The sequence below is a fragment of the Sarcophilus harrisii genome, chromosome 4 (genome assembly GCF_902635505.1).
Source record: "Sarcophilus harrisii chromosome 4, mSarHar1.11, whole genome shotgun sequence".
Classification (NCBI taxonomy): domain Eukaryota; kingdom Metazoa; phylum Chordata; class Mammalia; order Dasyuromorphia; family Dasyuridae; genus Sarcophilus; species Sarcophilus harrisii.
This window is the reverse complement of record NC_045429.1, coordinates 21,985,927-22,011,581: the sequence shown is the minus strand read 5'-3', so window position 1 is coordinate 22,011,581 and position 25,655 is coordinate 21,985,927. Positions and strand designations below refer to the sequence as shown.

The window sequence follows — 25,655 nt, the reverse complement described above, 5'->3', positions numbered from 1 at the left end:
ACTATCTCACAGGCTGAGATCCTGGATATAACACACTTTGTATGTCTTAAAATGCTCTTCGAAGAAAATATGGCAAACTTGATAGACATCGACAAACGTAACAATTTCCCTAGACTAAGAACAGAACAAAATGACTGACTGCATATGAACACCTGCCTCTCCATTAATATGTAGCTGATTTCAAAGTAGACACTTCAAACATAACAGGATCCTTCTAACACCGCCCTGCTTGTCGATTCCTTTCTGAACTTTCTTCTGTCCTGCTCAATTTATTTTTTAATCACTCATTGACGTCCTTTTCTTTATTTTCTTCCTGTCTCCTCTCATTCACACATCCTTTCTTTCCTTTGCCCTATGCACTTCCAAAGAAAAGCCCTCCTAAATCACACAAAACATGTTCATTCACTGGCTCTGTTGGTCAATGGACAGCTCTTTCCTCACATTCTGTTCATCTTCTAGGCCAAAAGGTGGGACATGAGTTTCATCATCAGTGTTCAGGAGTTAGCATTGGTCATCACTTTGATCCCAATTCTAGAAGTTTCACAGTTGTTTTCCTTTAGAATTTTTATCATCTTCACTCTTCTCCTGACTCACTTCTCATCTCTTCGTCTGACTCCTCCGGAGTTTCTTTGAATTTATCTCTAGGATCGCTCCTCACAGACCAAGACCACCTCATTAATTCACATGCCATGCTCTGTTCAGCCTTTCCCCAATCAATGGGCACCTCCTTGGGTTCCAGTCTTTGCCACCACAAAATGGGTATGTATACATAGTTTTTTTCTTTTTCTTGGATCTCCAGGGGATAGATCTACTGGTTCTATAGCCAGGCCAAAGGGCAGACACAATTTAGAGATCTGAGGTTATCATTCCAAATTGCTTTTCAGAATGGCTGGACCAATCCACAACTCCACTAATAATGTATATGTTTGTATGATTATTTCCATGCAAGCCATCCAACTCTTGTCCTGCCCTCCCACACCCCATCTTTATTAGTCCAGTAAGTGTTGAATGAGACCTCTGAGTTGTTTTAATTTTCATTTTTCTAGTCATCAGTGATTTGGAATGTTTTCATATTTTTCTTTCTCGAGAACTGCCTGTTCATATCCTTTAACCATTCATCTATTGGAGAACACTTTGTAAATCCTAAAACACTATGTAAATGCCAGTCACAGGATCTTTCTTAAGGCCTCTCTGGCACCTGAGATTCCTTCTACCTCTGAGAATGGATAATGCCAAGATAATGATAGTATCTATTTCACTTTCAAAGAGGTAGTGATGATGAAATGAGCTCATGAATATTGGTCCCTCTACTCTATACCCTTAGAGTCTGAAAAATCTGTGAGCTCTTATTGTTGTATTTACTTCTCTTTAATAATCAGATCTTTACTGAATTCCCGCTATATTCCTAGCATAGGACTAGGCACAATGCGGGGATAGAAAAGATACTAGCTCTTACTTCTAACAGGCTTATAGCTCACAAAGCACTTTTCTCACAGTGGTTCTATAAGGCAGGGATTACAAATTATCATTATTCCCATTTCATAGCTAAGGAAAACTGAGACTCAGAAAAGTGATCATTTCTCTTCCCCAAAACAATGTAAGTTCCTTGAGGACAGGAACAGCTTTCTTTTTATCTTGTATCTCAATGGCAGGCACTTGGTTGGAGCCTAAAAAAATAATTTTTGATTAATCTGTCCAAGGTCACAGCTCTATAGTGACATCATTTCAGGGTTTAGGGGTAACCCCAAATGAATCCTGATACTGCATGACAAGGCCCCTGTCTTCCCCGCCAGTGACTGATATTGGACTGGTACTGTTAGTGTCTGCTTTGTAACATTAATCTGCTCAGTAACATTGATAAGTAATTGAAATCAATAAACTCTTACTGAGATATTTACTGAGAAAGTTTTATCGGGATTGGGGGTGGAGAGGCACTTCTCATCTCTCTCTACCTGGGAAGAGGAACATCAGACAAAGTGGTGACTAGTTAATATTTCTACAATTGTACTGATAAACTCCCCAGAAAAATTATTCCACAATAGAATTGTCTGGGGCTTCCCTTCTCTGGAGATTTTTAGCCGAGCGTAAATGAATGCCCACTTATCCTGTGGGTATCAGAAGACCAGGATTTGACACTTACTGGCTCTGTAATCATGGACAAATGAGGTGTAGGATCTTTACCCCTGACTACTCTTACCAGAGGTATAAAGGGTCCATGCTAACACTGTCACCACAATATTGGTCTGTTCAGTGAGAGGAATGTCTGCATTTATATGGAAGTTGAACTACGTACACCCATGCATGGTCTCATCTGTTCCCCAGCCGGTGGGGTGGGAATTATTATAATCTTCATTCCACATATAAAGACGATGAGATTTAGAGAGTTAAGTGACTCATCTAAGGTCAGAACTGAGTTGTCCAGAAAGTTACCAAATTGTGCCCAGTTAGACCCAGTTCTAAGACCTCTACTCCAAGAAATCAAAGAAAGAGGAAAAGAATATGTACAAAAATGTCTAAGGCAGCTCATTTTATGGCAGCCCATAAATGAAGGGGGTGCCCTCCTGTTGGGGAAGGCTAACCAAACTGGCATGTGACCATAAGGGATTAAGTGGATTCAGAGGAAACTGGGAAAACCTTTGTGAACCAATGTGGAGAGAAGTGGGCATGTGGGGAGCTGGCACTAATCTACAGCCACATAAGGCCAACCTTGAATAGGTTGAATCTCCTAATCACATTATACCAAAGACTTCCTGAATAGGAATCTCCTAATCACATCCTAACTTTGAATAGGCAGATATCTAGGCATCCCCTAATCACATCATAGAGCTTCCTGCCACCAGAAACATCTGAGCAGTTCATCCTTGGGCGGGATACCAACCCTTTGTCTAGGACCCCCACCCTGTACTGTATTTGAACAACCCTGCCTTCTTTTCTACTGCTATATATATCTGTACTATTGCACCCATTAAAATGAGGTTTGATCAGAATGATTTGACTTACCTCCAATTTGCGCGTCCCCTCTCTCTTGCCCTTATCTCTTTTCTTCCAGGGTCCACACACTCTGCCTCGCAGGCCGAGGCAAATGGCGCCCAATGTGGGGCCCGGAAGATTTTGGAGAAAGGAGTAGCCATTGCTAGATCGAACCTCTCAATAAGAAGATTGCGCAGTCCCGGAGAATTTGAAGAATTTAGAGAATAAGGTCGCCACGGGTCCACCTGCCCCCAGGAACAGACCTGGGTGTGGTAAGAGGTTTCGATACCAAGAGAGAAGAAATTAGTGTATATGACAGATTTGTTGAGGATTTCAAGAATTTATTAAGGACGCGTAGAGTAAAGGTTAAGAAAAAATGAATTTGTAAAAGTTTTTAGAAGATGTCTGCCCATGGTTCCCGCAGGAAGGAACCATTGATGAGAAAAGGTGAAAAAGAGTTGTAGATTGCTTTAATGATTTTTATGTAATTCAGGACAATTCCCCAAGTGAGAGCCTTTATCTCCGCTGACTTGAAGGAAGCGGTTCTTCAGCTTCAATCAGGCCTACAGTGGACAATGATATTGATTGGGCATTTGGGAGAGTAAGTCTGTCTGAGTGCCTTTTGGCGTACCCATCTGGTTCTGGTTCTGGTTATTCTGGTTCTGTTCTGGATAAAGTTCTGAAACGGGTATTTTCTGGGACGCTGGAAAATATCCTTTGGGTATGTGTTATATGTTTAATGTTGTAACTGTGTTCTATGTTCTGTGTGATTTGTCTTGTTTTGTTGGTTGAAAAAATTTTAAGTACACCGTTGCAACTGTGCTTAGTAAAATGGAGCTCCATGTGTGTCTGTATGTGTCTGTGTTAAAAGTTAGCAAGTTTGTAAAAGATAAGAATTCAGCCTCTGTTTCAGGCTTAGAAAATATCAAGAAGTTTGAAAAATCTCTCTCTCTCTCTCTCTTTCTCGTCTCTTGTGTGTGTGTGTGTGTGTGTGTGTGTGTGTGTGTTTTTCTCTGGCTGACTGCAGTAGCCTGAGAAAAAGGGAGAGAAGGGAAGAAATTAAAAAATAAATAAATGAAATAAATAAAATAAATAAATGAAATAAACAAAATAAAATTAAAAAAAGGGATTTGAAAGTTTGGAAAGTTAAAAAAAAATCTAGAAGAGCAGTGTGCTAACATTTAAAAGAAAAGAAGTTTAAATGGAATATCTAGGCCTTCTCTGAAGGCACAAAATGGGCTTGGAAGTTCATAGAAGACTCTTTGGATTCTGGAAGGGAAAAAGGGAATTCAAGGTGAAACAAACTTCTCCCCCAGGGCGGAGGTCTTGGACCTAGTCTGTTTGCTGATGTAAAAGCTTTAAGTTTTTAAGAACAATGATTAAGGAATTTGGGAATTGGTTATTTGAAAATCTGCTTGTGATTTTAAAACTTTCAACCTGATGTACTAATATTTTAAACAGACAGAAAGTCTTTTTCCCCTTGAAACAGAGCCCAGCCCAAAGGAGCGTCTGAGTGTTCAGGTATATAGCTAGGGAGAAAGAGAAAACTGGAAATGGGTAGATTTGGGAAGAAAGTAAATAAAATTGATGGGCTAAATCTTGAAAAGGATCCCTATGTAGGACACTGAGCGGAGAACCTGAGAAGTTTTTTCCTAGGGGACAGGAGTGGGATAAGAGTCCTCTCCTCCTCTCTCCCCACAGTGCAGCAAAGTGATTTAAAGGAACATGCTTACTTTTAGGTTACTTGATTGAATATTTGTTTCTTGATACATAAGTTTTCTTGGTTGAGGAATATGGTCATAAATGTGATCCATACTTTGGTAAGAATATTTCTAAATGTTAATTACTATTTTCTTGAATTCTTATAATGGAATTGGGTAGTCTGTATAAGTTTAAATTGAATGTATTGGATCATCCTGAGGTTATTTAAAGGGCCTCTGAAAATAATTTTTTCTTTGTCCTTTTGGGAAATGTTTGTTATGGACAATATTATATATAACATTCACTTGTGACATCTACCTAGATATGATAATTGTTTTTAAGTTGTGAACTTAGACAAAATTTCTTCCTGTTATTACTATAAGGTTATGATAAGTCTTAAGATTTATCAGATTTGATTAATGAAATTTGTTATTGGAAGTAAAATTTCTCGGACTTAATAATTAGTTAATGCTATTTGGGAATTTTAAAGCTCCACCCTCTGACAGTTACTGGGACAATTGATTGGAATAAAACTGGGTTAAGACTATTTTATCCTGTATGTGCTGAAGGTTGAGTTTTAACTGCTTATGTTATGTTATACTTTTTCCTCCTGTAACTGATCTCTATGATCAGAGCAATGATCAATAGAAACTGTTAATTCACTTATGTCATACCTTGCTATTTTCAGTCTGGTTATATGTAATCATTGTATCGTAAATGCTTGGGCAACTAAGTATTTTGCCTGGTCATCTCTCTGTTACTGGATATTTGTGTTTTGTTTCTTTTAAGATTTCTACATGATAAGAGGACAATTAATAGGGGTCTATAAGACAGCAGCCGTTTGCCTGGCAAACTCATCTCTTCACATAGGAAACAATTTATTTTGGCCTCCTCATATTTTGCAGCAGTCTGGTGAACTGAGTCTTTCCATCTGAGACTGATCTAAATTGCTGGTCAAATTACAGATATTGGCTTGCTTTTGGAACCTTGATCAGCTTTGATTGTCAGCATGGCACACCTAGTCTGCATGGAATGAGAGCCTCCTAACACTTCACAGCCTGAAGCAGTAGTTTTTAAAATGAGACCATGGACTGGACCCTGCATCTACTGTACTTTGGACTGATATGAGGGACTTTGGGAATGTTTGATGACTGACTGTTGAACCTTGCCTGGATCATCTATCACTCTAAGATTTGGGATGGGATTTGTTAAAACTGTAATTATTGCTGTTATATTTGAGGGCTTTTTAGGAAATGCTACTGTACTAGTATGTATAGGGATTTAAATTCACTCTTGGGATTTATATGGGTAATAGTCATTTGATAATTCCTTTCTGTGAGGAAAAAAAAAAGGGGGAGGAAGAGTTCATTAGTTCAGATTGAATTTGAATGCTTTAGCTTTAGAATCCCTTATTTTGTTAAAATTGCCCTGGCAGACTCAGTTTTGGGGATTATTTTTTAAGCTTTACAATTCATTTAATTAGTACTTCAGTTTCAGAAGTTCAAAGGGCCTTTAATTGGCCTTCTTTTGCTTTTGTCCCAAGTAGATAGTGCGCTGGCCAAACCCACTCATGTACACTATCACCGCCTTAGAGACTGGTGATGACCCCCTTGATGCTCATAAGCAATAGAAATTTTTGACAAACATCAAGATCTGGTTAGCCAGTGACAGGTAAGATTCCTCAAGGACTAGCCGACCTAAGCCAGGAAGAGACGTTTCTGCACATCCTTCCTATGACGGGTAAGGCTTTTCCCCATAGGAACAACCTAAGCCAGGCACAGGTCGAGAAATGAAAAATTCTACATTTTTTTTTTTAATATAAATGAAAAAAGGGGGACCTGTGGGGAGCCGGCACTAATCTACAGCCACATAAGACCAACCTTGAATAGGTTGAATCTCCTAATCACATTATACCAAAGACTTCCTGAATAGGAATCTCCTAATCACATTCTAACTTTGAATAGGCAGGTATCTAGGCATCCCCTAATCACATCATAAAGCTTTCTGCCACCAGAAACATCTGAGCAGCTCATCCTTGGGCGGGATACCAACCCTTTGTCTAGGACCCCCACCCTGTACTGTGTTCGAACAACCCTGCCTTCTTTTCTACTGCTATATATATCTGTACTATTGCACCCATTAAAATGGGGCTTATTCAGAATGATTTGACTTGCCTCCATTTTGTGCCTCCCCTCTCTCTTGCCCTTATCTCTTTTCTTCCAGGGTCCACACACTCTTCCTTGCGGGCCGAGGCATGGGCAGAGCTAGAACAATTTAGATAATGACAACCGCATTATAGAGAAAAATAACTTGGAAGCCTTTGGAACACTTATCAATGCATCGTGCCATTTACCTCCCGACAGAGAGGAGAGAGGCAGACCTTTTCGGCCATAACTAATAGGGGACTATGCAGCAGTATATTGAGGTGGGAACGGATTAATCTTTATATGGCTCCTACTGTGTCCTAAGCACTTTGCAATCATTACCTAATTTGGTCCTTATAAGCAGAGGATCTTGCAAAGTAGGTGCTATTATTCCATGTTTACATTTGAGGAAACTGAGGCACACAGAAGTTAAGTGAGATGCTATTAAAAGGGACTAAAATGGCTTGCCATCTTGGAAAGGGAGAAAAATTTGGAACTCAAAATCTTATAAAAATTGATTAAAATCTTTACAGGTAATTGGAATAAAATACTATTTAAATTTTTTTTAAGTGTCTGAGGCTGGATTTGAATTTACGTCTCAGTGGTAGGAAAGGGAAGAAGGGATAGTGGGAGGAAGAGTAATTTCACAAATCTGAAGCAGGATTTAGTCCCAGACTCACAGGAGTAACTGCTTCTCTGACAGCACTATCTGACTTTTCTGGTGTGAGAACTCAGAGCAGGTCAGCACCTGCTCTGCACCTGAGAGTGTTCCCTGAGCCCCCAAAATGGAAGTAGCCATTGTGACATTCACAGGGCCTGAAGATCCTTGGAGTCTTCCCGATTCCAAGGCCAGCTCTTGTAACAGTCTCGTAAATTCTAACAGTAAGAATAATGAGAAGACACACTTCTTCAGTACTTTCAGGTTCCTAAAATGCTTTCTTTACAACTCCATAATTAGGAAATAAACTTAGAATTTCCCATATAACAAATGAGGAGACCAAGGCTGAGCTGAAGTGGCTAGCTCACTCTCATACTACCAGTGTGGCCAGTGTTTTTACGACCAGCCACAGAAATGTTCCAGCCATGTCCAGTGACTTAACTTTAGCATGCCAGAGTGAGCCAGCTTTGGCAAAGGCCGCCCTCGAGGTGGCTCCAACCTTGTAGGTACACGGGCCTCAGTTCCCCTTAGTTAGGAATCTGCTATGCTACAAACCCTTTTGGCCTTGACACCATTTTAATTAGCTGAGCTCAATTAAGCTTTAACTGTGTGAGCTAATTAGCAGCCATGAACACTGCTGCTTGACAGAGATGTCCATTAATCCCTTAGATAGCAGTTCTCTGATCACACTCCAAAGAACAGTTGAGTGTCCACAGGTAACCCTCCAATCATCAGGTCTGGGGTGAGATCTTTTCATCCAACCCCCTCATTTTATGGGGGGAGGGGAGGAATTGAGGGTCAGAGAGATTATGTGGGCCGTCCAAAGTTCTACAGGGAGTGTGGAGCCCAGCCAAGATTTGAACGTAGGTCCTTGTATCCCAAATCCAATACTTTCTCCCCCACTGCAACTTTGAAAGACTTTAGAACTCCGATCAAAGGAATGACCAACTCCGATACCAGAGGGCTGATGATAATGTGGAAATTTCTTTACTTTACTTTGCATATTTGTTCTAAGGGATTTGGTTTTTTATTTTTTTCACTGTGGAGTGGGAAGAGAAAATAAATGGCTGTTAATTGGAAAGATAAAATGCAATTTTTAAAAAGATGGTTAAACGATTGGACCCCAGAAATGGCTATTAATGGTTTAATGTCCATTTAGCAGGAGGTCTCTAGTGGAGGAACATCTGTGCTTGGGGTTTTGTGAATATTTTTATCAGTGACTTAGAGAAACACAAGATAGCATGCTAAAAGGTTTGCAGATAACTAAGCTGGGAGGGATAGCTAACACACCAATGACAGAAACAGGACTCAAAATTTTGGCAAGCTAGAATATTGGGCTGAATTTGATAAAATAAAATATGGATAAATGTAAATAAAGTCTTAAGACTGATTTTCTGAATCCAAGTGTAATGCACAAGATAGGAAAGAAAAAACAGACTCTTCCCCCCCCCCCAAAAAAAAAAAAAAAAGAAACAAACCCAGAGGGAGTTCATTACAAGAAAGGTGAGGCTCTAAGATCTACTTCAGTCCCTCTTGCTACTTTTCCTTGCTTGAATGAATTAAAAAGCAACAAACAGACCCCTTAATATATCCTTGCATCAAATTAGAAGAACAAAGGATAGTGGAGAAGGAAGGAATCTGTGGCCAAAGAACTGGAGTACATTATGGAATACAAAATAGATAATTTTGGTTATTTTAAGTTAAAAAGTCTTTGTACAAACAAAACCAATGCAGACACGATTAGAAGGGAAGCAATAAACAGGGGGGAAATTTTTAAATTCAAGGGTTCTGATAAGACTTCATTTTTAAAACAGCAGTCATCAAGATCATTTGGTATTGGCTAAGAAATAGAGTAGTTGATCAGTGGAACAGGTTAGGATCACAAGACAAAATAACTAATAATTATAGAAATCTAGTGTTTGACAAACCCAAAGACCCCAGGTTTTGGGATGAGGACTCACCATGTGACAAAAACTACTGGAAAAATTGGAAACTATTACGGAAGAAATTAGGGCTCAACTAACACCTAACACCACATAACTAAGATAAGATCTAAATGGATTCATGATTTAGATATAAAGAGTGATATTATAAGCAAATTAGAAAAACTTAAGATCTATGGAGAAGGAATTTTTTATCCAAAGAACTGGAACTCACTATTGAACACCAGATAGATAATTTTGTTTATATTAAGTTAAAAAAATTTTTGTACAAACAAAACCAATGCAGAGATCAGAAGGGAAGCAATAAATTGGGAAATCATTTTTACATTTAAGGATTCTAATAAAGGCTTCATTTCTAAAATAGAGAACTGACTCAAATTTATAAGAATGCAAGCCATTCTCCAATTGATAGTCAAAGGATACGAACAGACAATTTTCAGGTAAAGAAATTAAAACCATTTCTAGTTACATGAAAAAATGCTCTAAATCACTATTGATCAGAGAAATGCAAATTAAGACAACTCTGAGATACCACTACATATCTCTCAGATTGGTTAAGATAACAGGAAAAACTAATGATGAATGTTGGAAACTGGGACACTGATAAACCATTGGTGCAGTTATGAATTGATTCAACCATTCTGGAGAGCTATTTGAAACTATGCCCTATGGGCTATCAAACTGTGCATACCCTTTGATCCAGCAGTGTTACTACTGGGATTATGTCCCAAAGAGATCTTAAAGGAGGAAAGGGACCTGTATGTGCCAAAATGTTTGGGGCAGCCCTCTTTGTAGTGGCAAGAAACTGGAAACTGAGTGGATGCCCATCAGTTGGAGAATGGCTGAATAAGTTACGGTACATGAATGTTATGGAGTATTATTGTTCTGTAAGAAAAATTGAAGTAAGTAGAACCAGGAGATCATTGTATACAGCAACAAGATTATATGGATGATCAATTCTGACGGAGATGGTTCTGTCCAACAATGAGGTGATTCAGACCAGTTTCAATGGTCTTGTGATGGAGAGCCATCTGCACCCAGAGAAAGACTGTGGGGACTGAGTATGGATAACAACACAACATTTTCACTCTTTTTGTTATTGTTTGCATTTTGTTTTCTTTCTCATTTCCCCCCTTTTGATCCGATTTTTCTTGTGCAGCATGGTAATTATGGAAATATGTATAGAAGAATTATATGTTTAACACATATTGGATTACTTACCATCTAGGAGAGGGGATGGAGGGGAGAAAAAAATTTGGAACAAAAGGTTTTGCAAGTGTGAATGTTGAAAATTATCCATGCAAATGTTTTGAAAATAAAAAACTTTAATTTTAAAAAAAAAAGCAAAATAAACTATTAAAATGGAAAAAATTACATCCTTGCATAGGCACGACAGAGTCCCATATTTACCGTGCGAGAAATCTGCACCCCTTTCTGCAATTCCAATTCAGCCCTTCTCTGTCAGGAGGTGCACAGCATGTTTCATCTTCATTCTTTTTGACTCCCAGTTCATCATGGCAGCAATCAGAGATCTAGTCATCAAAGCTGGTTTCTCTGTGTTATCACTGACAAAGTGCTCTCCCAGTTCTGTCCTTGTTGCTCGGCATCAGTTCATGGAGGTCCGTATTTTTCAGGCTGCCTGGACCACTGTTTCTTGAGGGGTCCCAGTCATTCTCCACCTCACTCACAGGCCTTTTGGCCTTTGGACAAGTATGGAGTAGGAGCACTGAAGGGATCACAGCAGCCCTTCCTGATTCTCCCAGTTTGTGCTTCATGGCCTCCCCATCTCCCATTCCCTGCCCCATTACTTTGTATATTTTGTATATTTACTTATTTATGAACATGTGGACCCTAGCAATAGAATGCAAACCTCTCAAGAGCAAGGAGTTTAAAACACACAGAAGGCACTTAATAGATGCTAGATATGTGAAGAAATCAGGAAGGATCCAGGTTCAAATCTCACCTATAACATTTATTAACTTTGTGATAATGGGGAAGACATTGAACACTCTGGGTCCTGGTTTCTTCCTCTATCAATGGCTTCTAAAGGGCTGTTCTAGCTCTAGACACAGGACGCTGGAGTTTGTGCTGAGAGGGATGCTACCCCCTTATTCTGCACCCAGGCCAGCCCATATGTAGAGTCCAGCATGAACTTTTGGGCAATATGGTCCAATAAACTGCACCAAGACCAAGAGAGTGACCAGGAAGAGGCTGGGATTCAAAACTACATTTCATGAGACCGGGAATATTTAACTGAAAAGAAGAAATGAAGGGGACAAGATAGTAGTCTTAAAGTAGGTACTCATTCTGCATGATCTAAAAAGGGAAAGTTCAAGGTGAAAGGTTGTGGGGAGCCGGCACTAATCTACAGCCACATAAGACCAACCTTGAATAGGTTGAATCTCCTAATCACATTATATCAAAGACTTCCTGAATAGGAATCTCCTAATCACATCCTAACTTTGAATAGGCAGATATCTAGGCATCCCCTAATCGCATCATAGAGCTTCCTGCCACCAGAAACATCTGAGCAGCTCATCCTTGGGTGGGATACCAACCCTTTGTCTAGGACCCCCACCCTGTACTGTGTTTGAACAAACCCTGCCTTCTTTTCTACTGCTATATATATCTGTACTATTGCACCCATTAAAATGAGGCTTGATCAGATGGATTTGCCTTGCCTCCATTTTGCGCATCCCCTCTCTCTTGCCTTTATTATCTCTTTTCTTCCAGGGTCCACATACTCTGCCTCGCGGGCCGAGGCAAAAGGTGACAATTACAACACGGTGAAGTCAAAAGAACTGTATTTGGATTTGGAGTCAATCAACCCAAGCTGGAATCCCACCTTGGAAACTTACTAGCTGTGTGACCTGGGATAAATTACTCAAAAACTTGGGTTTCTGTTCCCTCCACCATAAAATGAGGGGGTTGGACCAGATAGGTGTTGCCCTTTTAGGATACGTCCATCACCTCAAACCTCAAATACTCAAACTATATAACTCGACCATGGACACACAACACCCTTTCCCCCATTCTCAGCCTCTTTCCACCTGCAAAGCTTGGTTTGAACTCCAGGAAGAAGATGCTCCCCTTTCCAGTTTCCTTTGCAAGTTTCTTGAGAGCAGGGATTATCTTTTTCTCCTTCTTGTATCCCCATTGCTTAGCACAGTGCCAGGCACAGAGAGGTGCCTAATGTTGTGATTTGCCCAGGGTCACACACAGACAGGAAGAGTTAAGTGTCTGAGACCACATTTGAACTCAGGTGCTCCTGATTTAGAGGCTGGTGCTCTATCCACTGCGCTACCTAGCTGCCCCTATAAATAATTTCTAAAGTCTAAAACCTCTAATACCAATTGGCTCCACACAAGGAAGGTCTCTCCAACAATTATACTTCACAATTTCCTATTCTTTGATGGTATCTTGGAATATCTCTTACATTAAAATTATCATTTTTTTAATCAAAAAACTTAACCAAACAAAATCAATTAGGAAAAATAATCCTATATTCCCACACATAGTAATAAAACTATTAAGAGTACATTTTAGTTACCAGCAATATTCACTTTTCCATGATATTTTTCCTCAACCATGAAGCTGACTGCCACACATAACTTATACATATTTGTAGAAATAGAAAAGGAAGCAGGAGAGAGCAAACAGGATTTTTTTTGGGTTGCCTTTTTCCTCAATTAAGCTGCCTCAGGTCTGAACTTGGTCTGCTATATGGGATTGCATGAAGCTCTGGTTGCTCAGTGGTTAAGCCTTAAAAATGGTGCCCTTCATCCAGGTGTCCTATAATGGTGTTTGAAGGACCTCCTCATTTGTAGCATGCACCTTCGAGCTTCTCGTAGTCATCAGTTTGTGCTGTAAACCATAAAGGTCAATGGCCCTTTATAAGAGAACAGGAAATTATCTCATTTTCTTTCCAAAACCCTCTACCTGCCTCAGAGATAATAAACCTTTAGGTGTCCTTCACTGATCATTTCAAGTACCCAAGATGCAAACAAAGGACAGGAGAAGGGACTCCAAGGGGGGAGGAAAAAGGTCAGCCCTTAAATGGTCAAAAACACACAAAATAAAAAGTAGTCCTGGTCAGGGTCAGGAGATTTGGATTCCAGTCCCAATTCTGACATAACTCATTAGGAGACTGTCCTCTCTGGACCTCAGTTTCTTCATCTCTACATAAGAACATGAATCCTTACACAACCTACATTTCCCAGGGTTGTTGTGAGTTCAGTGCTTTGTAAGCCTGAAAGCATCACAGCAACACAAGTTTCATTCCCACTAAAATGCAGAATGAGTCCATCCATAATGTGATAATGCTAGCCAATTTCTGTCTCTTTGTTAATTCTGCTAAATATTCACTCTGCCTCTCCTTTCAGAGGTCCCTCAGGAACAAGGAAGGAATAATACAGCCTGTACCTGGTGTTTTGCCAACACGCCCATGCCATCCATCGATGGCAAGAAACAGAGTCAGCAAGTCCAGGACAATGACGGTTTGGGAACACAGTGTATGTGTTCCTTCTGACTCCTTTAAGGGAATGAAATCATTTTGCAGACAGCATCTCATTTGTGGTCACTGCACTCCGAGGTGGGCAGAGAGTCGCCATTACCAAGAGAACAAGATTTGAGGTTTCACAGTAGTAATAAGAGCCGATGGCAGAACTGGGTACGGAGTCAGAAGACTTTGGCTCTCTGATCCTGGCTCCAGATCTTCCTGAGCTATTATTCAGCCTGGCCTATTAACATGGCTAAACATTATGTAGGCTAAAAGTGAACATTCTTATATTTAAGGCTCATAATCCATCAACTTGGCCTCATGAATCAAGAGAAAATGAGCTCAGATTTTTAGTTCAGCCTAATTAGGGCTAAGATTTCTGGGGGAAGTTTCTCATTTGGGCTCCCATCTAATCATCTCAACCTTCCAGTTGGTTTTGAGTAAGAAGACCAGGCCTTTAAGACTACAAATTGCCTGCCATGAACATCATTCTCCTCACAACCCATAAGTTTCTGTTGATTTCAAGTAGAGCAGATCAGTAGACAGTCAGTGGAAAAAGAAATCAAATTTCTTTCTTTTTATGTGACTGAGTAATGTTAACTAAATGAATGATGAAATCTTGTGTTTTTTTTTTTGTTTTTTTGTTGAGGCAATTAGGGTTAAGTGACTTGCCCAGGGTCACAGAGAAATTTTGCTCTTTTAATTAACATCCATCTTCTACCAGTTGCACTGCTTCTAGCACTTAATGATAAATGGATGGAACGTGGGACCTACAAGGATCAGAGACGGGATATTTAGACCACCTGTACTTTGCGCAGCAAATCCAGCAGCCCCTGTTTAGGGAGGAACACCACCTCCTCGGTGTTCTGACACCAGACCTCAAAGTGGCAGGGCTGCTCCAAGGCTCTCTTGCCCGCTATCACCACAAAGGGATAGCCGAGTTTCTTGGCATCTTTCAATCTGTTCCCAATGGTTAAATGCGTCCTGTCATCGAGTAAGATCTCCCCCTGAAGCTGGGGCAAGGCTTCGGCAATGTTGTCATAGAGCGTTTCCATCGGCTCTATCGCCATCTCTTCCTTGCTGCCCTTTTTTGGAGGAATGAGGCACACCTGGTAAGGGGCTAGCAGCCTGGGCCAGCGGATGCACTCTTCTGTGGAAAGGACTTCGATGGCCGCGGCCAGGATCCGTGTCACACCTAACCCGTAGCACCCCATTTCCACCAGCGAGGGCTTTCCTTGAGCATTAATAAACTCGGTGTTGAATACAGAGGAGTATTTAGTGCCCAGGTAAAAGGTGTGCCCCACTTCAACACCTTTGGTCTCTGCCAACTTCCCCTGGCACACTGGGCAATTTGGCTGCTTCGGGTCCAGCGTCTCCACATTGGCTGTGAAACCGCAATTGGAACAGGCTGTAAGCGTATCTTCCCCAATATTCAAGGGCAGGTGAAACTCGTGAGACATCGTCCCCCCGATGCTCCCCACGGCTGCCTGCACCCTGACAAAGCGAAGCCCGAGCCGGTCAAAGAGCCTGCCGTAAGCGTCGCACACCAGGTCGTAGGTCTGGTGGGCGGCTTCAGCGGAGCAGTCGAAGGTGTACATGTCCTTCATGTAAAACTCCCGGCCCCGCAGGAGGCCGAAGCGGGGCCGGGGCTCGTCTCGGAACTTGCGTGTGACCTGATAGAGGAGGTGGGGGAGCTGCCTGTAGGACAGGGTCTTCTGAGAGGCCATCAGGCTGGTGATGGCTTCCTCGTGCGTTGGGCCCAAGCAGTATTCCTTGTTATGTCGATCCTGCAGCTGAAAGAGCTCCTTGCCCATGAGCTGCCACCGGCCAGTGGCTCTCCAGAGCTTGGCCGAGCACAGGCTGGGCATGTCGAGCTTCTGCCCGCCGATGGCCTGCATCTCCTGGTCTATCATCCGGATCAGCTTCTCCATGGCTCGAACGGTGAAGGGCAGGTAGTGGTAACAGCCAGGGCCAGCGGGGTGAATCAGCCCAGTCTGCAGCATCAGCCTGTGGCTCTTGCAGGTCAGCTCAGAAACCCTGCTCTCCAGCCCGACCACCTGATCTTCCCTGAGGTTCTGAGGCTGGAAAAACCGGGAGAGGGCCAGGCGTTTCACTCTGCCTGGGGGGTGATGGTAAGCCCTGCAAAGGGGAGGCTGCGACGGTGGGCAGCGGGACAACAGAGGGCCGGAAAAGCTTCTCCATCTTCTCAGAAGCCTTTCCATACCACCCCAGGAAGGAACCCCTCAGACCTGTAGGAAAATGAGGTAGATACCATTAAGCACTCGAACCGTGAGGCCACGGTGGATGGTACTAGAGTTCCGACCCGGCCTCAGGCACCTAGCGCCGGTGGGAGCTGCGCCAAATTCCCATAACCCCGTTTGCCTCAGTTTCCTCATGAGTAAAATGCGCTGGGGAAGGAAATGGGAAAGCACTCCAGTGTCCCTGCCCAGAAAAAATGGGGATACAAAGAATGGCACACAGCCGCACCAGCACCACAGAATCGGAACCTCTCCTTCACAGGGCTACGAATCTGGAACCGGGGCAACGCTTAACCCAACTAGAACATCTAATAAACCGATTTTCTTTCCTTCTCATTCTTTCTGACGCGAGCAGGCCTCCCCTCTCGCTGTGAGTGACCTCATGTTTCCCTTCCTCTCACTTAAACTTAAAATGCTGTTCCCATTGAGAACACGAGGCACCTAAGGAGGGACACCGGCCCTGGGGTCCGGGAGAACCTGGTCCCACACTGGCTCCGTGACCAGCCAGGTGCCCCTGCCCAGGTCGCTTACAACCCCCCAGCTTCCGGTAGCCCCTCCCCCACAGACAAGACCACAGGCTCAGGCGCACAAATGGAAGTCCCAGCCAAGTTACTCTGTGGGGGAGGTGAGGGCACGGACCAGTGAAGCCATCGTAGGGTTCCGGGCGGGAAGGAACCTCCAAGGCCCTCTAGGGCCCCCCCCTCTTCCCCCACCGCAGATCTGCCCATCAGCAGTGAGGCGCGGCCCAGACCCCAGTTCTCTGCCCCAGAAAGGAAGAGTCCCCCGTTTCCGGAAGTCCGCAGCCACCGGAAGTCCGCAGCCACCGGAAGTCCGGGACCGGCGGAAGGTGTTAATTTCACTCAGGTCAGTTTCCCCACGTGCAAGAAGGCCCGACTTGGGGAAGCTCCCGGCCCTTGTCCCAGGCCCTTGTGGGGTCCTTCATTATACGGGAGGAGGGAATTCTGGATTCCCTCCCCGGACTGGCGCACACGCGCTCTCCGCGGGCCGTTTCTAGAGGACTCGCTCAGCTGCTCCCGACCTCAGTCTCCCCAGGGAGAAATGGGGCGAGGGAAGCGGCCCGTCGGACTCCCCCCGAAGCTCGGCCACGAGACTCCGGGACCGGCCTCTGTTTGGGCCTCGGCGTCCACAGCGCGAGCCTGCGGCGGCTCTAGAATCACCGGGGAAACCGAGGCACGAGGGGGCGCTCCCGCCTCTCCTCTTCCCGCCACCGAGGCTGGCCCCGACGCTCCGCCCCCACGTGCCCACACGCCCCGCGCTTCACCCACCGAATGCCGCAGAACGCTGTACCAGCCGGAGCACGCGTGCGCGGGACGTGGAAGGCGGGGCCGTCGAAGCAGGACAACTTTCCGCCTTTCACGCAGGGTCAACCAATCATAAGGCAGATCCAGAGAGACGCCCCGCCCCCAGCTCTCGGAGGAAAAGACCGGGGAAAAAGTAGCGGAGCCGGCCCTTTCCGGAACCATAGAGGCGGCGGAGGGAGGAGTTGTACGGCAGAATGCACCCCACCGCCCCCGGAAGTGTCTTCTAGGCAGCCGGAGGCCTTTATCTATGCTCCCAACCACTGCCCCGCCCCTTTCGGGACCGTACTGAGCGGAGGGCGGGCCCCGGGACAAGGGCTCTGGGTTCGAGCCCCGCCCCTCGTGGAATTATTTCTTTTTTTCTTTCTATTAGAAAAACAAAACAAAATCTCGCTACGAACCTCAGGATTTACACAAAACCAGAAATGGCCATTAAAATGTGACGCTGAGCCCCAGGAACAAAGAGATCAGGGCCCGAGTTCTTGCCTCTGGGAGGGCGACCCTCGGAAAGGGGGATTCTGGGAGAGAGAAGACTTTGGTGCTCTCACGGACCGAGACACCGTCCTCCAGCGCAAACCTCAGCCCTGCTGCCGTCCTCCGGGATCCCCAATCCCGCCCCCCTCCCCCCCGCGCCCCCTCCCTCCCCCCCTCATTTTGGGGGAGTTTTGCTTGGTTTTCCTTCTCCCGGACCGGTTGTCTCCTGTAACGCCCGAGAGATTTACTGGGACCAAGTCATCCATGTTTGTTTTATAGGGTAACAAGACAGTGACATAATGGGGGAGGTAGCTGGATGGGGGGAGGCCCCTAGGATGACGCAATCCGTAAAGGACAACGTATGAATGGGCGAGTGACCGCCCGGGCCTTTCCGCCTTTCTGGAGCTCAGCGCCTGGCTCTCCATCTTCTCCTCTTAGCCCTTACCCTTCCACCAGAGCCCCTCCAGGCCCCGGCTGCTCCCTGCAGCTCCTTGACCTCTCCTTCCTCAACCTCCTTCAATTCCGTGACCTCCCCTCCTCCTCAGCCCCCTACAGGATCCCATCCTAAAGCTCACCATGAGCAGGAAGACTTCACTTTCTGATCAGACTCTGCCTTTCTCCCATCTGCCACAGTCTCCCATCCTTCCCCTTCTCCCTAAGTTTCCCTCCTCTCACACCTATTCATTGCCCTCCTCTTTACTCTCCATTTTTAGAACCTCTTATTATATTCTCAGGCCATTGGGTCTATCCCAACTTGATTCATTTTCAGTGTTTTCCCTGCTGTTTTTCCCATTAGAAAATGAAGTCCTCAAAGATAAGAACCATTTTTTCCCTTTTTCTTTGTAACCCCTTTGATAGTACAGTACCTGGTGCACAAGAAATAACAAACGCTTATTGACTGTTGTTGTCATTGTCATTTGTCCTATGTTCTTGAAGAGGACAATGACATTGGGGAGAGGATGACATGACATGCAAGTGAACTGGATTTGAATGAGGGAGGGCTGTACAAGATCAGCTGTCTTACTTTCTCCTCTGGAATCATCTGGGTGCAGTGGCCAGATGACTGAAGATACCCTGAATGCAGTGGGAAATTTTTAAACTAAAGACTTAAATAGGTAACACCCATTCAGTTTAAAGCTAGGTAAGAAATGAGGCAAAAAATGGCCTTTTTTACTTAGTCAAAAAAAAAAAAAAAGTAATTAATCTGGGAGAGAAAGATCCTCTGGCTTTCTGATGAAAACAGAAACCAGTGCTATTTACAATCACTCAGAGATGATCGCCCAAATCTGGACCAAATCAAAGACTACTGACTTATTAAGGAAATTAAGGAAATTAAGTAAATCCTACACAGGAGGTCCAACCAATCAATGCATTGAGAATCTTTTTCTATTTCCCTTATTATTGTACAAATACCAAAATAGCCTTGATTGTCTCAAACTCTTGATACTTGACCAGCCCACTTTGAACTCTTTGATATTATTATAGTTATTCTTCTGTTGTAATGTATTAACAGCCAAATAAGATTCTTTCAGTGACCCTAGATTTTAATTCTTCAATGAATGCTTGTCAGCTTGATCTGACTTGAGTTACTGGCAGAACCAGGGTAAGAACCCAGGCCTCATTACCCCTAGCCCAAAGTGTCCCAATAATATTGCTAAATTGGAGACTCTTTGGAGTTCTGACCATGTCATTAATAATAATAATATATCACAGTGAGGACAGAATGTCAAATCTGCGAGAGGCTTTAAAACAGGGAGGGACCTTAGGACAGAAAAACTTTAAAGATGGCAGTGACCTTATAGTTACCTTAGATCAATCCCTTCGTTTTGCGAATGAAGAAACTACAGAACAGAAATTACTTACCCAAGATCATACAGCAATAACCAAATTGATATGGAGAGAATGACAAAACATACAAAACCACAGAATCTAAAAGCTGGTGAAGATCTTAGAGATCATCAAATCCCATGCTTTTTTTTCATAGATCGGCACTCTGAAGGTCACGGATTTGGCCAAGGTCACACAACTACCAAGGGGTGGGGCCGGGACCAGAGTCTATGCTGCCCGACTCCCAGGGTTCATCCCCTATTCCATGCTGTCTCAAGGATAGGAAATTTGGCCTAAAGCTAACTCCAGAAATCACTGGAAAACTGAAAGAACCTTCTTGCAAACACCTAATAAAAGGCAGCATGTTATTCTCTGCTGCCTCCCAAAGGGGTCATGAGGATTAATTAGTTACCATGGTTAAAGTGCTTTAGAGATGTTAGGATGTATAAACACTCCTCAGCCTTAGCGCTCTCCATCCCTGAACAGTCCATATCGTGTGGATCTGTTACCTGTGCTAAAACAAGCATCCTGGGGCACTTAAGAACCGATGCCATGTATTTCTGGGGATGGGAGGAGGGCAGGGGAGGAGGAGAAAGCCAAGGTATCTTTGGCTAGTCTCATTCCCAAGTTCCTTGAAGACAACATACTTCACCATTTATAATTTTGTTTCTAAGTCCTTCGTCCTGTCCTCCCTTTCTAATCTGTCTCCCCCACATTCTCTTTGATTCAGGGCCATTGACCTCCTGGCTCTTCCATGTCATCCCTTGGCTCTGGACATTTTCATGGACTACCCCTCCACCCCCCGTCCCCAATGCTTCGAATGCTCTCCATCCTCTGTTCTGATTAATAACCCCCCTGGATTCCTTCAAGTCTTAGCTAAAGTTCTGCCATATGCAAGAGACTTTTCCTGGGTCTTCTTAATTTGAGCCTCTTCCTTCTGGGATTATGTGCAATTAGCCCTACATATATAAAAATATCTATATCTTCATATAAATTGTTTATACCTTTTTTGTTTTCAGGTTGAATTCCCACTTTATATTATGAGTTTCTTGGCAAGAGGGACTGTCTTGTGCCTTTCATGGTCCTCCAGCACTTAGCACAGTGCCTGGCATACAGCAGGGGCTTAATAAATGCTTGTTGACTTGACAAAGTGCTTTTTTCTTAAGACAGTGTTTTCACGGAGTGAGGGCAAAGATGATTATTCTAATTTCACAGAGGAGAAAATTAAGGCTCAGAGAGAAAAACAATTGCGTCAGGTCATCCGTATTCACCTTTTAGTATTTCAATGGCTTTGTCATTGTTGCTCCCTCCAAGGCCCAGAGGGAGTTCAGCACATTCTCAGTTGGGTAATTCTTGTCAATGTTTTTCCATTAGTCCTCCACAGGTCATCTACCCAAGGCATGAGAAGCCTTCTTCTGGGTCTTTTTGCATCTCATGCATGGATTCCATTGCCACCCTGGGGCGGTCCATCTGTTATTTTTCATTCTCACTACAAGACTGGCCTGCTTCCTTTCCTAGCTGCAGATGCCTTCCATGGGAAATCTGATGCCCATTCCTGCATGTGAATCATGGTTGATAAGAGGCCACAACCTCCTAATGCTTGCCATGAATCTCGCCATTGTTCCGGGACTTGTCTGCCGTGTTGAATCTTTTGAGTTTGTAGGGCTTCCTGACTTGTGGCCTTATTTGTGGCCGGGAGAATTTTAGGGGAAAAAAGATGGACTCTTGTATTAGAAAGCAGCTTGGGGTAAGCTTACGTTGTCATTCAATCATATCAGATTCTTTGTGACCCTATTTGGGGTCTTCTCGGCAAAGATAGTGGAATGGTTTGCCATTTCCTTCTCCAGTGCATTTAATAGAGATGAGGAAACTGAGGCAAACAGCTAAGTGACTTGAGCAGGGCCACACAGCTAGGAGGTGTCTGAGGCCAGATTTGATTTCAGGTCCTGCCTCCAGGGCCAGTGCTCTATCCATTACGCCACTTAGCTGCCCCAAAATGCCATAAAGTTTCTCAAATGTAATCCCACCCACTCTTTTCCACCAACTGGGCTCAGCTTAGTACATTTGTAGGCTCTGAAATGCAAGTACCGATGGACTAACACTGTGAGTGTCCTGACTGCATGTTTTAGTCTGGACAACAGAGACTTCTCATCCACTTGATTTTTCCGGTGTGTATTATTAGGCCCATTTATAAAGTGACTATGTATGTCACTGAGGATATGTTATATTATTCTGAGGCTCAATATCATCCCCATAGGGGAGCATTCGGAGAGATTTACCATTCATGGGGAAATATCCCTTTCCTATTTGGATTCTGTGTATTTCATCAAGACTGAACAATAATGACTCTTTGTCAGTCACAAAGGGAGAACGTTTTTGCTTTGGTCCTGGAAACCCTGGGTTTCAGCACTATCATCCCCACCGCTCCAACTGCTATGCCCTTATTCTTGTCAATCTGGCCCAAGTTTGTTAGAAACCATTCAAAGACGAGAGTATGTTGGTTCTGAAAGTAAGGCTCCTGTGTAAGAGATCCTTAACTTTTTTATGTGTCATGGACCACTATGGTGGCCTATGGAATCCTTCCAAGCCATGTTTTGCAGCTCTGAAGTACCACCACACAATGATCAGATTGCCTAATGTGACAGAAAAGGAAAATGATAAATGTTGGAAAAGATGTGAGAAAATCGTTCGTGAAGTTATGAACTGGAGAGCGATTTGGAACGATGCCCAAAGGTGCGTATACTTAGATCCAGCATTTTAACTACTAGGTCTGTACCCCAAAGAGATCACTTTTTAAAAAAGGGAAAAGGACCCACATGTACTAAAATATTTATAGAAACTTTTTTTTGCGGTGACAAAGAATTGGAAATCGAGGGGATGCCCATCAATTGAGGAATGGCTGAACAAGTTGTGCTATGTGAATATAATGAGATACTATCGTACCATAATTAAATGAGAATCTGGATGATCCCAGAAAAACCTGGAAGCCTTACAGGAACTGATGCTGAATGAAGTGAGCAGAACCAGGAGAATCTTGAGTATGGTAATAGCTATATTGTGCCATGATCAGCTGTGATAGATTTAGCTCTTCTCAGCAATCCAGTGATACAAGATAATTCCAAAAGACTCATGATGGAAAATACCATCCACATCCAGAGAAAGAATTATGGAATCTGAATGCAAATCAAAGCATACTATTTTCACCTTTTTTTTTCTTTCTTGTGGTTTTTCCCTTTTCTGAGTCTTCTGTCACAATATGACTAATGTGGAAATATGTATCCATGATATCCATGTATAAGCTGCATCAGATTGTTTGCTATTTTGGGAGAGGGGAAATAGAAAGGGAAAAATTGAAATTCAAAATCTTATAAAAAATCAATGTTGAAAATTATCCTTACATAAAATTAGAAAAATAAAATACTATTGTTACCAAAATAAAAAATTACAATTTTTAAAAAGAGAGAGAAAGAAAAGAAAGTGTTAAATGAAAAAAAAAATCAAAGCCATGTTTTGTAGCCTACATTCATATTGGAAGGAAATGGCAATTTTTAGTTAGAATTTAGTGAAAATAAAGGAAACTGGCTGGGGGGTGGGATGGGGTATTCCCCATTTTTAAATTTCCATTTTCATGGACCCATGAAATCTGATACCGATTCTTGCATGTGAATCATGGTTGGTAACAGGCCACGGCCTCCTAATGCTTGCCATGCATCTCTCCATTGTTCTGGGACTTGTCTGCCATGTTGAATCTTTTGAGTTTGTAGGGCTTCCTGACTTGCTTGACCATGGAGAGATAGAACCTTGGGGTTTCATGAATGGAAAATAGGGATTCTGCCTGTGTCTCTTTTGCCAGTATACCTGAACTGGGCACTCATTCATTCACCCCTTCTTTCCCTAACTCTAATCTTCCCATATTGATTTCCTAGTCATCTTTCCATTTTTTTCTTCTCCATAAAGTTTCCTCTGATTTCCACATTTGGAAGTGATCTCATATTTTACTTATATCTTTAGATTTTATTTTATATTACATATAGATCAGAGAATCAGATTTCAAGCTTAAGGATCATTGAATTCAATCCCTGTATTTTACAAATGAGTACACTGAGGCCCAGAAAAATAATTTGCTCAGTCACATAGCTGGTAAGTAGTAAAGTTGGAATCTGAACCCAATTTTACTAACTCTAAATGCCCTTTCCACTACATCAAGATGGCTAATGTCTAATTGGATTGTATTAGAATGTGCTGGCTATCTAGGAAGAAGAGGCAAATTCAAAGGCCCCCAGAGCCCCATCCCACCTGTTCGAGACTTTGAAGGGGCAGATCTCAGAAGAGAGAGGGATGTAAGAGAGAGAGATAAATTCAAGGTGTCATTAATCATCATTACACTAATTACTCTATTATTAGGGGTTTCATAAGGCAACTCCTAGGAGGCTTCTGGGTGCCTAACGAGGCATGACAGCAGGTTCCCTAGAGGTTTGGGTGGGTAGGGAAGCTGGGAAGTTTTCTCAGTTGTAATGAAAGAATACCCCATCCCACCCTACTCTGCTCCCACCCCCCAGCCAGCTTCCTTTAATGATCCCAGGACCCAAAGCCTCTGATACACTGGGGGCAGCCAGATATCCTGGATCCAGATGCTCTCAGCCCAGCTCTGACAGTTTGTGCAATAAGCAGAGGAAGAAATCACATCTCTATAAAATCTTTGAGGTTTAACAAGGATTTTCCTTAAAAATCACATGAGGGAGACTGATGTCATATAAAGTAAAGACAGCAGAAGCACAGTCAGACTTAGAAGGGACCCCAGAGGTCACTCAGACTTGAACAAGGCCCCGCTACAACATCCCTAGGAACTGGGCATCCAGCCTCTGCAGGAGGGAGCCTACAACTTCCCATGGCAGCCCCATCACTTTGGGACACCATGCATTTTTAGGAAGTGTTGGCTGACATTAAGCCTAAATCTGTCTTCCTGCCACCCAGAACTCTTAATTTTGCCTTCTAGCACCAGCAGAAAAAGAGCAATAATCCACCTTTTACATGGTAACCCTCCAAGTTTTAAAGACAGGAATCCAGTCCCCTCTAAGCTTTCTCTTGTCCAAGCAAAGCTCCCTTGTTCCACCAAGCATGGCCCGGTTACGGGTCCCAAGGGTATCCTGGGAACACTGGAAATGTCACTGAACACAGAGTCCCCGACCCAGACTGGGGAAGGTGCAGCGGGGCGGGGGCTCCCCAAGATAGCCCAAGAACACATCCCTTGGGCCTAAATTGTCGGTTCTAGCCACCAAGTCCTAATTGAGAATTTACTTTGTTGGCCAAACACTGGGGATAAGAAGAGGTAAAACTGTAGTCCTCACGTCAAGAAGGTCACGTTTCAGTGCGGAGACACCATGCAAATAGCGCCCATGGGAGATAATCCCAGAGGGGAAATGGGGGAGGGAGAAGGGAAAGGCACATGGAGGATCCTGGGGGACGGGACCTGACCTCTGCCACTGTCTATTTCCTCTTCTGAAGAAATGGAAATAATCCCACTAGCCAGGGTCCTCGTAAGGAAAGCAATTTATGAATCCTGAAACTGTATATGAAAGTGAGAGATTAGTAGTGCAGCACAATGACCTTGGAGATGGGGGAATCTGGGTACACATCCTGGCTTTGTCTTCTCCTAGTTGTATGAACTCTCTTCTAGGAGCCTCAGTTTCCTCATCTGTCAAAAGATAATGTTATACTTGCACAGGTTCCTAAATAGAGGGAGTTTGTGAGAGAAGGTGCCCTGATGGAATTCGTGTGGTAGGGTGATTTCTGAGGCAGAAGGGGGCAAGTTCAAATCCTGCCTCTGCTGTACACTGGCGGTGTCACCCCCAGACCAGTCATT

The 25,655-nt window shown here is 43.4% G+C and overlaps 1 protein-coding gene across 2 annotated transcripts; it reads right to left on the bottom strand.

Moving 5' to 3' along the window:
- Nucleotides 1-12,679: 12,679 nt before the first annotated feature.
- On the bottom strand, nucleotides 12,680-18,112 carry PARS2 (prolyl-tRNA synthetase 2, mitochondrial). 2 transcript variants are annotated; one of them, XM_031969057.1, is made up of 2 exons: nucleotides 17,893-18,112; nucleotides 12,680-16,163 (listed from the first exon to the last, which is right to left on the bottom strand). In XM_031969057.1, the coding sequence occupies exon 2, from the start codon at nucleotides 16,134-16,136 to the stop codon at nucleotides 14,709-14,711; it is 1,428 nt and encodes a 475-aa protein (XP_031824917.1). In that variant the 5' UTR covers nucleotides 16,137-16,163; nucleotides 17,893-18,112; the 3' UTR covers nucleotides 12,680-14,708. The 2 variants fall into 2 exon arrangements, with proteins under 2 accessions (XP_031824917.1, XP_031824916.1); XM_031969056.1 differs by lacking the exon at nucleotides 17,893-18,112 and adding an exon at nucleotides 17,459-17,541.
- Between the last annotated feature and the right edge of the window lie 7,543 nt (nucleotides 18,113-25,655).

Bases quoted from the DNA above. Each gene is read 5' to 3' on its own strand.
- PARS2 (XM_031969057.1), bottom strand. From the start codon at position 16,136: ATGGAAAGGCTTCTGAGAAGATGGAGAAGCTTTTCCGGCCCTCTGTTG.